General features: G+C 42.3%; 1 protein-coding gene across 4 annotated transcripts in view; it reads left to right on the top strand.

Annotated features, from left to right (window-relative positions):
- Positions 1-16,585, top strand: part of FAM161A (FAM161 centrosomal protein A) — a 54,330-nt gene extending 37,745 nt beyond the window's left edge. For 2 of the 4 annotated variants that reach the window (XM_055123341.1, XM_055123338.1), the window contains 2 exons: positions 11,355-11,467; positions 15,856-16,585. In XM_055123341.1, coding sequence (XP_054979316.1) covers positions 11,355-11,467; positions 15,856-15,899 — 157 coding nt within the window. In that variant the 3' untranslated portion in view covers positions 15,900-16,585. Of the gene's footprint in view, positions 1-11,354; positions 11,468-15,852 lie in introns of all 4 variants that reach the window. The other 2 variants (XM_055123340.1, XM_055123339.1) reach the window with 2 other exon arrangements.
- The last annotated feature ends 566 nt before the right edge of the window (positions 16,586-17,151 follow it).

Below are 17,151 nucleotides of genomic sequence, written 5' to 3'. Positions count from 1 at the left end.
TCTCAATATATGAGTTTGAACTTTCACCATACTCTGATTGCTCAAGAGCATTCCTGGTTCAGTGCTTGGGGTACTAGTTCCCCACTCCTAGTAGGGCTCAGAAATCCAGATGGTGCAGGGATCGAATCTGGACCTCCTGTGTGTAAAGCATGCTCTCAGCTCATTGAAATTTATCTCCAACCCTTCAGATTTGTGCTTAATTTAAAATTTTTTCTACATTTGGGAAAATGTAGAAAAACACACCTGGCAGTGTTCAGGGATTATTCCTGGCTTTGCACTCAGGGATCACTTCTGGCAGTGCTTCGGGAACCGTATGGGATATCGGGGATCAAACTTGGATCGGCTGTGTGCAAGGTAAGCACCTTACCTGCTATATTATCTTGCCAGCGCCCAGACTTGTGTCTTAAATGATCACTTCATTGTATAGGAGATCAGTGAGAAGGATTTTTAATAATCCAAGTGAGATGATAGTGGCTTAGATCAGAGTTGCAGTGGATGAGTTAATGAGAAATATTCCAAACCTGCATACATTTTAAAGGCAACATTAAAAGAACTTTCTCCTGCTGATCTGATTGGTGGTCGAGGCTGGCTGTTAGCCTAAGAGTCCTGCAGTGGGCTGGTTCACTGCTGGCCATGCCCACTCATCTTCCCTAGACTGGACTTTGATGCCCCACAAAACTGCCCAAAGGGCCATGCTCCAAGGGGTCAGAAGCAAATGTCACAGAGGCCTGCAGTCAGAAATGTCACAGTCACATCTTCTGTGTTCTTTTGTTCACAAGAAGTTGCAATTCCAAATTTGATTGAAAGGGTGAAGGAGAGATCCTACTATCTAATGGAAGGGGTGTAACAAATCCCATTGCCCAAAAACTGGCACAGGGAATTGGAAGAGGATGGAGGTCATCTTTGCAAACCATCTATCCATTTATTCCATTTCCCAAGTTAACTACTGTGCTAGGTCCTTGTCTCAGAATTGGCTGTGGGGGAGAATCAAAATGAAGATGGGAAGGACTCTGATTGGAAATATGTAGTGTTTGAGACGGGTATTGGAGAAATCCCAGGGAAGAGTTTATGCAACATCTCTTACTCTATACAAGGGCTTAATGGCTTCAGGGTGATACAACAATCTTCACACACTTTCCTCTGTTGCACTGTCGCACTGCTGTCCCATTATTAATCGATTTGCTCAAGCGGGCACCAGTAACGTCTCCATTGTGAGACTTGTTACTGTTTTTGGCATATTAAATATGCCACGGGTAGCTTGTCAGGCTCTGGCGTGCAGTGGGATACTCTCGGTAGCTTGCCAGACTCTCTGAGAGGGACAGAGGAATCGAACCCGGGTCAGCTGCGTGCAAAGCTCATGCCTAATTTTTTTAAAAGGCAGGTAGAATGACCAGGTCTGTAAACATGTGAGCAGTTGCAAAGGAAACCATGACAAAGCACCCCACAGCACTCTGGTTCAGCTCTGTAATAGGCTTGACCTCTGCAGCCCTGGGAAGCTTGTCATGATTTCTTAGTGTAGAACTGAATACAGGAGTTATCTCCTAAAGAAATTATGAGTATCAAGTTGTTGGGGCTTTTTTTTTGGGGGGGAGGGTAATAACTACAAGTGATTTTGCTGTAACTGGAATTGTTCAGAGTTTACTCAAGTTATCTTCTTTAAATTAATCTTTAAAAGTCTGAGAGTGGCTTGCTGTTCAAGGCCATATTCTCCTTGAACAGGTGTCTCTCGCTTATTTGTCCTGTTCCTTTGCTGCCCGTGTTCTCCCTTGAACACGTTTCCCCTCTTTCCCTTCTCCCAGCTTTCTCTTTCTCTCCCCTCACCTCTTTTCTTTTCTTTTTTCTTTCCTTTTCTCTTCTTTCCTTTTCTTTTCTCTTCTCATCTTTCCTCTCCTCCCCTTCTCCTCTCCTCTCCTCTCTTCCCTCCCCTCTTCTCCCCTCCCCTCCCCTCCTCTCCTCTCCTCTCTTCTCCTCTCTTCTCCTCTTTTCTCTTCTTTGTGTGGGGATGGCACCCAACAGTGCTCAGAGTTAGCTCCTGGCTCTGCATTCAGGGATTACTCCTGGCAGGGCAGGCTGGAAGCTTGGGGGTTGGCAGAAAAAAAACTTGGAACATTGGTGGTGGGAAATGTACACTGATGAAGGGATGATTGTTGGAACATTCTATGACTGAAATCCAATCATGAACAACTCTGTGTATCTCACCGTGATTCAATTAAAAAATAAATAAATACATTTAAAAAACAAATTACTCCTGGCAGTGTTCAGGGGACCATATAAGGTGCTGGGGATGAAACTCTAGTCAGCTATGTGCAAGGCAAGTGCCTACCCACTGTACTATCTCTCCTGCCCCTTCCCTCACGTCTTTCTAAGTAAATTTCAATAAAACCTATCATGCTTCACCAAAATAACAAGATAAACGGGCTAGAGCATTGGGTTTCTTGTCTACAGTTAGATCGTGAAGTAGGTGTTATCCATCACTGAATCATGTTCTGTTGTGCTTTCACAGCCCATGGGAATGATTTCACCCCTGTCTTCCCCAGGAGCAGCTGTTTACCCTACCCCTACAAGTGTCCCCGAACTACTTCTGTCATACATTCCAGGTAATGCTTGAGTCGTATATTTAATGCTTTTTTAAAAAAGTCTGAGAGCCTACCTAACAGTCAGGTTTATGGAATAATCAGGTTGCAAACTAACTCGAGAGAGCTTAAAATAGATTTACTGTTAGTAACGGAAATCTCAAAATCCCTCTGTTGAAAACATAAGGCAGTTTCCATCTCTGCCGTGGGTGCCAGACAGCAGTGCCTGTTCCTCTGCCCCACTCCCTTATCAGATCCCTGGGGTTCCCTCCTGAAGAACTGCCGGCACCCAAATCCCACATCAGGTTCTGATTTGGGGTTCACCCAAAGCAAGACCACGTACTTTTTTTTTCTTTTTGGGTCACACCCGGCGATGCACAGGGGATCCTGGCTCTGCACTCAGGAATTACCCCTGGCGGTGCCATATGGGATACTGGGAATCGAACCCAGGTCGGCCGCGTGCAAGGCAAATGTCCTACCCGCTGTGCTATTGCTCCAGCCGAACCACGTACTTCTGAGTACCTATGGCGTTCTTGGTGCCCACAGCCCTTCTCCTGACAGCCACTGACCCCTTTCCTGGGCGGCCTCCTCCAGGTTGGCTCAGGTTAGCTGCAGACTTGCCATCCCAAGCATATAACACAGGCCAGGGGAGTTATTGTTTCATTTTTATGTTTTTAAGCCATAAGAAACACAACAATAAAAATATTTTGCAGCTTCAAAGCTGGCACAGTACGCAATGCATGTAATTGAAAACCCCAATACATAATTAAATAAAGAAATCCACTCCTTTTCATAAACACCTCATATGCTCATTTATTCGTTTAATTCTCTCCCCCTCCCCCCCAACCGTTTCCTCAGGTTGTGGTTTCAACAGTTTCATTTAGAGAACTAACTTGCTTTGCTTAATGCTTGTCCTCTGGGCTTTTGTGACTCATTAGTTTGAGTGCTTTCAGGGAGGGGTTTAATGCATCATCTTCAATTAGCAAGCTCTCCGGGAAGAAAGAGCACGCCATGGTCATTTCTAAGTTGATTCTACAACTTGACCAAATTTGATTTTCTAAAAAAATGAAAGTAATTTGGGCAGCAATTGCATCTGACAAATAAAGATTCAGTTCTTTCAAATAAAAAGACGTGGAAGACAAAATTGCTTTCACTTGAAAACGACATGTGATTTAAGCTTTTTAATATCAGTTACTCATCACATCTTCTTGCCCTGATATACTTTATTAAAACACTTGTTTTTCGGTTTCTTTAATAATTGACTTGTATCTGTGAATAAGTTTAAGTCATACACCTGGACAATTTGAGAAATTTACTTTTAAATAAAACCTGAGATCTAATGTCAACCTAGTATTAATTTCAGGACCATTAGTCCTTTATCTGATTTTAGGGCATGATTACATTTCCTGTTCCCTAGATGTTTAAAATGAACATTTTACTGTGACAGTGATAGAATAATGCAGTCACTGGAACATCTGAAGCCTTGTTCATTGTGAAGTAATACCAGATTCTTAAACGGGAACTTTTTTTTAATGTGAGTTTTTAAATAGAACTTACACATGCGTTTATTTAAGTAGTGATGACACCTTCAGAAGAATTTCAGTTCTTAATATTCGTTGAGCCTCCATAGATCAAAACACACTTAGAAACTCTTTTTGATTGAAGTTGATTTCTGAGCATGGTATTCTTTCGGGTTTTTTTTTTTTTTTACTGCCAAATAGTGTCAAATCTTTCTTCTTTGAGAACAGGTTAATTTTTATAAACAACAACTGACAAATAAGGACCTGGGCATATTTCAGTGGTAGAAGTCTGCCTTGCAGGCACGAGGCTGTGAGTCTGATGCCTTGCATTGCCTCACATGCTTCGTGGGATCCTGGCAACACAGTTGTGATCCCCCCCCAGTGCCACACCAAAGTGGGTGATCTCCAGAGGAACCTGTGACTAAAGGATGCAAACCTCGTTACCAAGGGTGCAGATTTCCAGTGAGCACTAGAGGGTGTGTAATCACTCCTCCCAGTTAAAGGAAGAGAGAGGGGGAACTCTTTACAAAACAAAAGCAACAGGGGATGGAGAAATAGTCCAGTGGATGAGGCACTTTTGCCCTCTGAGCAGTCAATCCTGGTTCAATCCCTGGCACCACATATGCTCGGTCCCTTGAGCACTGTCAAGAGTGATACCTGGGGGCTGGAAAGATAGTACAGCAGGTAGAGCTCTTGCCTTGCATGTGGCCAACCTGAGTTCTATCCCCAGAATCCCATATAGTTCCCTGAGTACCACCAGGAATGATTCCTGAATGCAGAGCTAGGAATAAGCCCAGGGTACAGCTGGGTCTGGTCCCCTCTGCAAAAAAATAAAAAATAACCTGACAAACATAACAAGTCTGGTGTGGAGAATAAGTTAGGTGACAAAACTAAAAGTCCAGTGATACTGGCTTAGCAAAAAAGGCAGTAAGAAACTGGCATTCTAACCTTTTCAGTAACGGTTTCTAAGTTGAGTCCCTAGTACCTGTAATCACTTTGCCAGTGACTGGACCCGTAGCACAAGATCATTGTGCCTCGTGCTTAGTGGGTGTTCTCTAAACAACAGTTAAGCAATTGAATGAATACATGCATAAATTCTCAATGGTACTAATTCAGTGTGTCTGACACTCATTGGTTACATATATTTGAAGTGTGTTTTTAAAAGAAAATAGTTTCAATTTGCAGTTATATCTGTAATCCAACAGTTTAGAGAAAATACCCCCACACTACTAGATTTGATTTCTTTTGACCTCAAACCATCTTCTGGCTGTATGACATAGCCCACTTTGAAAAAGAAAAAATAAGCCACTCTTACAGTAATTATGCTGAGTAGACAAGGCAGATAACGTCACCCCTGTTTTATAAATGAGAACACTGGGGTGCCAGACAGTTTAGTAATTTGCCAAATGTTAATGTTGGGGTTAGAGTAGTTCACAAATTGTGGAAATAGTAACTCATATTGGCTGGACACTAGTAGAGGGAGGTGACTCTCCCTGGTGCTAGGAATAGAGTTTGCTGGTCCAAAGGTAAGCGGCTGAGTGGTGCAGGGCAGATGCCTGGAGAATACTGGGTGCTACTGGGAGGAAGCAGGAGTACCTAGGTCTGATGTCTCAGAGTCACTAACTGAATAAGCATATGTGATACTTATTATTAGTGAATAAGTATAATAAGTATAAGGCTGGTGAATAAGTGTAAGAGTAAGAATCAGCTCTCCAACCTAGCTTTCCTGAAATCAAACAGGGATTTCCATTAAAAAAAATTTTTTTTAATTGAATCACCAGGAGATACACAGTTACAAAGTTGTTAGTGATTAAGTTTCAGTCATATACTGTTCCAACACCTGTTCCTTCACTAGTGTACTTTTCTTATCACCAGTGGCCCCAGTTTCCCTCCCACCACCTCCCATCACCCACCACCCCATTGTTCCATTGCCTCCATTGTTCCCCCCACTTTCCCGCTCCATTTAGACACTGTGGCTACTGACGGTGTATCAGGGATATCACTTTACCTCCTTTCAGTACTCAGTTCTGGTCTTGTTTTAGAAGGAAGCATGCTAAAATGGTCATCAAAATTAATAAATTTTACCTGGAAGTTTTTTACCTGGCTTGATAAATATCCATTATCTATCTATCTATCTATCTATCTATCTATCTATCTATCTATCTATCTATCTATCTATCTTATCTATTTGAGGTGTGTGTGTGAGGTGGCAAACCCAGTGCCTCATACGTGCAACTGCCAGTTGTCTTTACCTCAGAATCCAATTTTATTCTTGATACAGAGTGTCTAGTTAAAATATGGAGCTCCAAGATTTTCTTGTAGTTACAGGCACCATAAAACATGCTTCTGGTCAATTCTAAATTCTGTAATGTTAACATGGGGGTAGACATTGCTCTTATCCATGTCTTTCTGTCTCATTCCTAGACACAGTGCTCCAGGGAGGAGGAAACATATTGCCATTGTGAAGGGGCAAGGACAGCCTAAGGACAAAGGACCAGGAAGGCAGAAGTCACCTGGGTTCCAGTGACTTCTGTGAGCAGTTGTAGCTGCCTGCCCTGTCCACCTGCAATTATTATGGTGTGAAAAACAAATCCTGTATCTGGTAAAGCTATTTTAGTTGAGATTGCATGTATCAGCATGCAATGCCCAATACACTTTCAGCATTTCTACTTGTGTGCATTCTTCAAAGCTCCAATAAGAAAATCATGAAATGGGATGAAATGGGACCACTGCTGCATAAAATCTTCCTCTGTACAAAATATTCCTGCCCACCCCACTGAATAGAGTTCATTCTTCTGTGATGTGTTTCTGCAACAATCGTTGGCTCATGTACAATCAGTATGGAGGGGAATGAGAGCATAAAACAAAGTCATATTCGTTTATAGGATATTGTCATATCATATTAATATTTTGAGGCTAAAAATACGAAGATGGGGGTGGGATATGAAAACCCTGAAGAAACACTTGCCTTTATTGCATGTAAACACAATTTAGTGGATTCAAGAACCACTGATTCTTTTTTGCTTTTTGGGTCACACCCGGCGATGCACAGGGGTTGCTCCTTGCTCTGCACTCAGGAATTACCCCTGGCGGTGCTCAGGGGACCATATGGGATGCTGGGAATAGAACCCAGGTCGGCCGCGTGCAAGGCAAACGCCCTACCCGCTGTGCTATTGCTCCAGCCCCTGATCCTTTTTTTTTTAATGTAGGAGTACTTCTTTTTATTCAGTCATTGATTATGCTGATTGAGTTGGACATGAACTTCACATTACTATTTTTTTAATTTTTAAAAATTTTTAATTGAATATCCGTGAGATAGACCATTTCAAAACTGTTCACAATTGGGTTTCAGTCATACAATGATCCAGCACCCATCCTTCCACCAGTGTACATCTCCCACCACCAATGTCCCCTGTTTTCCTACCACCACCCCCCAACGCCCCACCCCCACCCCAGCCTCCCTCTGTGGGAGGCACTTTCCTTCTTGCTCTCTCTCTCCTTTTCCTTCTGAGAATTATGAAGAACCACTGATCTTCATAAGCAGTGGTTATCTGGCAAAGGTGACTTGAATATCTGCTGAAAAAGCTGGACATGCATTTGGTTTTTTAAAACCAAAAGGCTTTTCCTCCTCCAAATTAAGCTTAGCTTTAATTTGGTCACACACTTACATCTCAAAAAAGCAGACAGTGAGTGCTAAGGATCACAGAGATCAAAGGTGTGTGCAGCAAAATGTGCTAATATTTTACCAGGATATTATTTGCTCTTTCCTTACAACATTGCAAGGAATGTGAGCAGTTTGCTCCAGATCCACCCCCACCCTCATCCCTACTAATATCAGTTGATGTTAGAGCATAATTTTGCACAACTCCTTTTTTTAAAATAAAAAAGGAATGCATATATTTATTAAGGCAGAATTGTCTGATTCTCCAAAATAGATTTGCATTATTTTACTAGTACTAGTCTGGGTAGGTCCAGGATTTGTCTCTTTAAAAAAATAATAAAATAAATAAAACTATGGCATGAACGGCCCTGTACCATAAAGCCTTCTGCATATCAGTGTTTTCCTACAAAGAAAATAATCTTTACACATTTGCAAGTAACTGTATGTTCTATTTACTATGAAGTCTGGAAATAAATTACTTACAGAGTCAGTATTTTCTAGTTAACCTAAATTATCTATACAAAGCTAGCACAAACTTATATACACATTTAAATGAAACTCAAACAGGAAAGCTTTGTAGCTATATCTCATGGTGATTAAAAAACAATAATTTAAAAATATAAAATAGGGGGGGTGGAGCGATAGCACAGCGGGTAGGGCATTTGCCTTGCACGCGGCCGACCCGGGTTCGATCCCCGGCATCCCATATGATCCCCCGAGCACTGCCAGGAGCAATTCCTGAGTGCAAAGCCAGGAGTAACCCCTGGGCATCGCTGGGTGTGACCCAAAAAGCAAAAATATATATATATATAATAAAATAAAATTAACCTTCTGAATAAAAAAAAGTAATGTGGAGTTCGTGCCCAATTCAGTCAGCTTAATTAATGGCTGAATAAATAGCAGTACTCTTACATTTAAAAAACTTATATACACATTCAGTGTGTCGTGATAAACACAATGTTCCTAAGTTAAAGACAATACAATAAAGAACCTTTGTAAATCCAGTCTTCACTCCCTCTAGAAGATGACAGCTTAAATTCACCCTTTATAAAACTAAATAACTCACTACAAATATTGAGCTCAAAAGGGTGAGGAAAAAGGTAGATGTGCGGAAATAAACTTTACATGATTTCATTTAACCATGTAAAATTTAAAAAATATTTAATCACTTATGTATTCTTTGTGAAGAAACTAGATACAGTTCTCTCCTCCACACCTATTTTGGCCATGTCCTCAAAAAGGTCACTCTGATTCCACCTCTGATTTAATTTCCCTGTGTTTCTCTTCCATACATCACCCCTCTACAAAGTCACACTGGCTTTTCTGCTGTCGTTCCCTTTCTGCTAACTCACTGAGCACTTTATCCACCATAGGGCCTTTGTACATGACTTTCTCTCTGCCTAAAACAATTACCTGCATAGTCACCCAACTGGCTCTCACCTCATTCAAGTCTGTGTTCAAATATAGCATCCCCAGAGAAAACTTTCTCAATTCCCAGATCAGAACAGCATCCCCAATCTCTCAACTCACTTACTTTGCTGCTTTTACATAGCATTATTATACAACTTACCATTACTAGGCATTATATTAATTTGCTTATTTGGCTGTGCCCCAGAAAGTAATACTAGAGATAGGAGCTTGCTGTGATGGGTGCGCAGGAAATCTTGAGATGGGGGTGGGGGGCAGAACCAGCACTGCTCCCCACCCAGACGAGACCTCGAACGGGCACCCATGGCACTCCTCAGCTCCTGAACAGCCATGATCCCAGAGGCACACAAACCAATCTCAGAACCCAGCGGCTTCTGGCAGAAATCCCTCTGGACTTAATTACTAAAATACCAAAAATACAAAACCGCTCAGCCACAGTAATGACTGCCCGACATCATATACTCTTCATTGTCAGCAATAGAAAACAAATTATCTAATGATGCCTTTTCAGCAGGTCTGATTGTTGGGGGAAAATTCCAACTAATAATAGTGGGTCTTCTATCGAAAAATTTAATGTAATCAAAGTAATGAGAAAGTAAAGTGAGAATCATCTGCCACACAGGCAGGATGGGGGGTGAGATGGGGGTATACTGGGGTTCTTGGTGGTAGAACATGTGTACTGGTGAAGGGATAGGTGTTTGATCATTGTATGACTGAGACTTAAATCTGAAAGCTTTGTAACTGTTCTCAAGGTGATTCAATAAAAAAAAGAAAGAAAGAGAGAGAGAAAGAAAGAAAGAAAGAAAGAAAGGAAGGAAGGAAGGAAGGAAGGAAGGAAGGAAGGAAGAAGAAAGAAAGAAAGAAAGAAAGAAAGAAAGAAAGAAAGAAAGAAAGAAAGAAAGAAAGAAAGAAAGAAAGAAAGAAAGAAAGAAAGAAAGAAAGAAAGAAAGAAAGAAAGAAAGACTAGAAATGGAGAGTCATTTTTTTTTTTCTTTTTGGGTCACACCTGGCGATGCTCAGGGGTCACTTCTGGCTCTTCACTCAGGAATTACCCCTGGCGGTGCTCAGGAGACCATATGGGATGCTGGGAATTGAACCCAGGTCAGCCACATGCAAGGCAAACGCCCTACCTGCTGTACTATCGCTCCAGCCCAGCATCATCTATTTTGTTCACTGCAGTGGCCTAGGGCCTACAAACAATGACTAGCACATAATCATTGAAAATGGTTATTGAGTAATTGCTGTGTGTCACACACTATTCTAAGATGCCAAATACACAGTAGTGAACACAACAGAAAAACCCTTGCGCAATGGAGCATATATTTTGGTAGGGTTTTGATCTGTATTTATTGACAGTATCCTGGTATTATAACCAAAATGCACTAAGCATTCCCTCCATAAGCTCATTTTAGTGTGTGTTAATGAAAACTGAGTTATATTAATTTCCTGTGGTTATATTAATTTCATGTAACAAATACAAACAAACTAGTGTGACTTAAAAAAAACAAATGTATTGTCTCACAGATCAGAAGACCAGAAGAATGAGGTCAGTATCTCTGGGCCAAAATCAGAATGTCAGCAGAGTTTCTCCTCTGGCATCTCAAGGGAAGAATCCATTCTATGCTTTTTCCAACTTTTGGTTTGAAGGATCCTTGTTTTGGAGCAACTTTACTCCCCTCTCTGTTTCCATCACCATCTCTGTGTCTATGCCACTTGAGGGTCCACAAGATAATTTAGAAAAATTTCAAAATCTAAAAATAAATCTAAAATAGAAAGAACACTAGACATCATCTGTAAAGACCCCTTTCCCAAATAAGGTAACATCTGCTGATTCCAGGGTTTAAATCTGATTATCTTTGGGGCCTTAGTTCAGCCCATTACAGTGACACAAGGGAGTCACTTTTGCATTTTGCTTTTCTACTCCTTCTCCTTGGAAAGACTTATTTCTAGAAAACTAAGAAAGGTGATGACTCTTTAATATGTGATAATAGAATTACATTTCCCAAAGTATCAGTATAATCATATTGGTGACTCATTCATAAAAGTGTTTGATTGTCTTTCATCAAGAAACTCCCACAAAATTAGTTAATGAGTAGTGGAGGTGGCAAAGCAATATGTGAGAGCAAGTTGTTTTATATATCTCATACTATGATGTTCTGTCATGCTTTGCAGACAGAATATAAAGTCCTTACCATTCAGCACTTTGGGCTTTTATTTCCACGTGGCAAAACCAGGCTGTGACCTCAGGCTGCTTCAGATGCTTCAGATGCTGTACCAGCCCTCAGGTCAGTGCGAGCCCCGGGGCCTTCCGTGTTAACAAGGTCCTTTGAGAACCTTAGTCCTTCCTGAAATGTATTTGGAGGCCTAGGATTTAAACATGACCCTTTACGCTCTTTTTTTTATTTTTCCTGGCCACATTTGGTGGTAGGGAATGCCGTTTCCATTCAGTACTGGAAAGGAACCAGCAAAGCAACCTTGTGCTCTTAAAAATAAATTGCATTTTACAACTTCATTCAAATAGATTATTTCCAAAAAAATTTTAATTGAGATAAAGCCACATACAGTCAGCTTACATGACTGTGTTTTAGAGGTACTATTTCATGCCTCTCCAAAGTATATGTTATCATACCCCAACCACCACTAAAGTACCAATCATATTTTTCTGTCAAAGTCAATGGTGTCCCTTTTCTTCTCAACCCCCCTTAGTGTTCCCATCCAGGAACCACAGCCCATGGGTTGGTTTCCATTGTTTTGTATTTTTTTTGGTGGGGGAGGGATTGCCTCCCAAGAGAGACTCAGGAGGTCTGGAGGTCCCAGTGGCCATTCTCAGTTGGGTGCTGTTCAGTCAAGGGTCCCAGGGTGCAATGCTCTTTGTGCTTTGCAGTGTGGAAATACCTGGCCCATCACAGTGGAACTTGGGGCCTTTACAGCCAAACCAGCTTACTCCGGGGCCTCCACCCCTGTGATGCTTTGTGGACCACGTGGGTGCCTGGATTTGAATGCAGGTGGGCTCATGCTAACTGCTAGGCCTGCACTATCTTCCAGTCCCTCCACTGATTTTTTTCAATATCCCACTTATGACTGAAATAATGTGGTTGTTGAATTTTTTCCTTCTGATGTATTTCATCTATCATAGCCCCTCCTGAGCTCAGCCAACCATATTGTTGTGACAGACAATATTTCATTTTTCCTTATGGCTTAGTAATATTCTATTATGTATATATACCACACTTCTTTATCTGTTTGTTGTTTCCATATCATAGTAAATAGTGCTGCAGTAACATGGGTGTGCATATACCTTTTCTAAAAAGTGTATCTGTGCTCTTTAGACAAAATTAGGAATGGAATTGTGCTTACGTTTCAATCATTCAGTGATCGAGTACCTATCCCTACACCAGTGCCCATTCTCCACCACCAATGTTCTCAGTATCCCTCCCACATCCCCCTCCACCCCCCACCTCCACCTCTGTATCAGGTGGATTCCCTCCTACTCTCTCTTTCCTTTAGGGTGTTGTGGTCTGCAATGCAGGTATTAAATGGCCATCATGTTCGATCTATTGTCTACTTTCAGCACACATCTCCCATCTCAAGCGGGTCCTCCAAGCATCTTTTACTTGGTGTTCCCTTCTCTATCTGAACTGCCTTTTGCCCCAGCATGTGAGACCCGCTTCCAAGCCGTGGAGCAAGCGGCCTGTTTCTTGTCTCTACTATCTTTGGGTGTTAGCTTCCCATTTTGTTACTTTATATTGCACAAATGAGTACAATTTTCCTATGTCTGTCCCTCTCTTTCTGACTCATTTCACTTAGCATGATACTCTCCCTGTTAATCCACTTATATGCAAATTTCATGACTTCATCTTTTTTAACAGTTGTTTAGTATTCCATTGTATAGATGTACCAAAGTTTCTTTAGCCAGTCATCTGTTATCGGTCATTTGGGTTTTTTCCAAATTCTGGCTATTGTAAACAGTGCTGCATCCTTATTATTTTTAAAATAAACTTGTGAGGGCCAGGGAGGAGTTAGCTCAAAGGGTTAGAGTGGATGAAGAGTGGATGAACCTCATTGTTCCTGAGTACGACTGGGAGTGACTCCTAAGTACCAAACTGAGAATTGCCTTAGCACTGCTGGGTGCCAAAATACATAAATAAAAAATAAACAACATTGTAAGAGTAATAACCCTTTTATCAGAAAATGGTTCGATTTTATTGGGGAGGGAGTGGCACACCCACCTGTGCTGAGACTTACCCCGGGCTGTGTGCACAGGAAATCACTCTCCTGGCAGTGCTTGCGGGGGACCATGTGGTGCCTGGAATGGGAGTCTGCTGTGGACCAAGCACATGCCCTACCTGCTCTACTACCTCTCCAGTACCCATTGGGAACAGTCTGAAAGAGTCTTTGATTCCGATTCAGTCCTTAAGATTGACAGCATATTAATTTTTCCCTTGGGAATTAAAAGTGCTACAAATACACTTATTTTTTCCTGCTACATATCTTTTTATTTTTTTATTTTTTATTTTTTTTTTGTTTTAAATGTACCTTTTATTTTATTTTTTTATTTTTTTTTAAGATATTTTAAATTTATTTATTTTTAATTAGAGAATCACCGTGAGGGTACAGTTACAGATTTATACACTTTTGTGCTTATACTTCCCTCATACAAAGTTTGGAACCCATCCCTTCACCAGTGCCCATTCTCCACCACCCGTAAACCCAGTGTCCCTCCCACCCTCCCCAATCCCATCTCCCCCCCACCCCACCCTGCCACTGTGGCAAGGCATTCCCTTCTGTTTTCTCTCTCTAATTAGCTGTTGTGGTTTGCAATAAAGGTGTTGAGTGGCCGCTGTGCTCAGTCTCTAGCCCTCATTCAGCCCGCAACTCCCTTCCCCCACATGGCCTTCGACTACAATGTAGTTAGTGATCGCTTCTCTGAGTTGACCTTTCCCCGGAACGTGAGGCCAGCCTCGAAGCCATGGAGTCAACCTCCTGGTACTTATTTCTACAGTTCTTGAGTGTTAGTCTCCCACTCTGTTATTCTATATACCATAGATGAGTGCAATCTTTCTATGTCTATCTCTCTCTTTCTGACTCATTTCACTCAGCATGAAACTTTTCATGCCCATCCACTTGACTACAAAATTCTTGACCTCCTTTTTTCTAACAGCTGCATAGTATTCCATTGTATAGATGTACCAAAGTTTCCTCAACCAGTCATCCGTTCTGGGGCATTCGGGTTTTTTCCAGATTCTGGCTATTGTAAACATGAACATACATGTGCAGATGTTGTTTCGATTGTACTTTTTTGCCTCTCTGGGATATATTCCCAGCAGTGGTATTGCTGGGTCAAATGGGAATTCAATATCTAATTTTTTGAGAGTCGTCCAAATACTACATATCTTTTTAAAGCATCATTACATGCCAGGTATCAGGCCCTGTGGGACGGGAGTATGCAGCGGCACTAGCACTGTCTCTCCTTGGGGAGCCTGCCCTGTAAAAAGAGGAAGGCGAGGTGCTCCCTGGGGAGAGGCATGAAGGTTCCACTGAGCCCCATCAGTTTTCAGGAGTCCAGACATGCCCTGTAAAGGAAACTGAGGCCTGAACAAAGAGTGAAAGTCAGCTGACTGCTCAGACGGTAGTGTGCAGGGGGTCAGGCGTGGAGGAGGCTACAAGTGAAAGAAAGGCTGGTCCTTGGAAAGGGAAGTGGTTTAACATGGAAAATGCTGAGAGTGACCCGAAGGGTTCAAAGAGGCTCAAAGAAGAGGAGGTTTATTTAAGAGCCCAGACTTCAAAATTCTTCAGAGGATTTGAGGATTCTGAAGAGGGGCAGGGGTATTCTCAGGCCTGCATTGTCTAGACTGACTCCAGCTTCAGTGAGAGAGGGGAGGGCAGAGGAGAGGGATGGGATGAGAGAGGGTTAAGAGGCCTAGACTGAGGCCAAGTGAGGAAAGTGATAGATTTGAAAAAGAATTTTCCCTACTAATTGTCCTGAAATAAGCCAAGTTAAACAAGTCATGGCTCCTATTGTGGAGCCATGAAAAATTGGGGGGGAGGGGAGGGGTCTGTGGTGAAATGAATGTTCAGATCTCTTGCTTATAAATCTAATTTGATTACTCTAAGAACGGTCTGGAAAATAGTCCTATAGCCTTCTTTGTTTATTTGTTTTTGGTTCTGTGCCACTACCCAGCAGTGCTCAGGGGTTACTCCTGGCTCTGCATTCAGGGATCGCTCCTGGTGGACTAGGAGGATCACATGGGGTGCTGAGGATTGAACCCAGGCCAAACGCCAAACCTGCTGTAACTGTTGCTCCAGCCCCTTAAACATAGCTTTCCGATTAGCCTGAGTAATTAAGCCTAACCTGCAAGAGTAGAGAAAGATGTCAAAGCTGTTTTGATCCCATTAGTTGTCATATGAAGTAGCAAATATTATCACCACAGGCACTTCCTGTGGTGCTCAGAACAAGTAGATGAATTAGCCTCTTACTTCAGCTCATTGCATTGTCTCTCCCCCGCTCCCTCCACCACACACACACACACACACACACACACACACACACACACACACACACACACACACACACACACCTCCGCACCCTAGGAATGGAATATCCCGAGAAACCACTTTTTTGAGTCTTGTAAACTGGGAGGGCTCAGCTGCATTTGTTCTCTTTCCCCAGCAGGTGGCAGAGTCACTGAAGAAACTACAATCTACAAAGCTCCATAACGAAGCTGAAAGGACACTGACTATTCACAATGCTTCGATGTCCATTAAATATACCTAGCACTGCAGTGTCGTCCCATTGTTCACTGATTTTGTTCGAGCAGGCACCAGTAATGTGTCCATTGTGAGACTTGTTATTACTGTTTTGGGCATATCGAATACACCATGGGTAGTTTGCTGTGTGGGCGGGATACTCTCGGTAACTTGCTGGGCTCTCCAAGAGGGACAGAGGAATCGAACCCGGGTTGGCCAAGTGCAAATCAAACGCCCTACCCGCTGTGCTATGTATGTATATATTTACATTGTGCTTAAATTGGCATAAACAGAAACCCTACAGGGTTCTCAGGAATTTCAAACCGCTGTGGTAGAAGCAGACATCCTAAAGCTTTAATAAAAACGACATCCCCTACCAGTCAGCATTGGTAAGGTGTTGAACAAAATGGGAGTCTAGCACCCAAGAATAGTGGAGATAAATACAAGGAGGTTGGCTCCACAGCTTGGAAGCTGTCCTCACATGCTGGAGAAAAGGCAGCTCAGATAGAGAAGAGAACACCAGGTAAAGTGTGATTCGAGGACCTTCTGGGGGTGGGAGATGTGCACTGAAAGTAGACTGTAGATCAAACACGATGGCCACTCAATGCCTCTATTGCAAACCACAACACTCAAAAGGAGAGAGAGAACAAAAGGGAATGCCCTGCCACAGAGGTGGGGTGGGGTGAGGGAGAATGGGGTGGGGGGTGGGAGGGATATTGGGATCATCAGTGGTGGAGAATGGGCACTGGTGGAGGGATGGGTACTTGAGCATTGTATGACTGAAACACAAGCATGGAAGTTTGTAAGTCTGTAACTGTACCTCACAGTGATTCACTAATAAAATTTTTGTTTTTAAAGTGGATAGACATGAACGGTATCATGCTAAGTGAAATACGTCAAAAAGAGAGGGACAGATAGAGAAGGACTACACTCATTTGTGAAGTATAAAATAACATAACATGAGGCTGACACCCAAGGACGAAGATGCAAGGGCCAGGAAGATTGTTCCATAGTTGGAAACCTGCCTCATGAGTGGAGGGGAGAAGGCAGCTGGAATAGAGAAGAAATCACTAAGAAAATGATGGTTAGAGGAACTGGTTGGGATGGGAGATGTGCGCTGAAAGTAAATAAAGGACCAAACATGATAGCCTCTCAGGACCTGTATTGCAAACCATAATGCCCCGAAGTAGAGAGAGAGTATAGGGAATATCGTCTGCCATGG

Source organism: Sorex araneus, chromosome X, assembly GCF_027595985.1.
Source record: "Sorex araneus isolate mSorAra2 chromosome X, mSorAra2.pri, whole genome shotgun sequence".
NCBI classification, from domain to species: Eukaryota; Metazoa; Chordata; class Mammalia; order Eulipotyphla; family Soricidae; genus Sorex; species Sorex araneus.
This window is presented reverse-complemented; position numbering and strand designations above follow the sequence as displayed.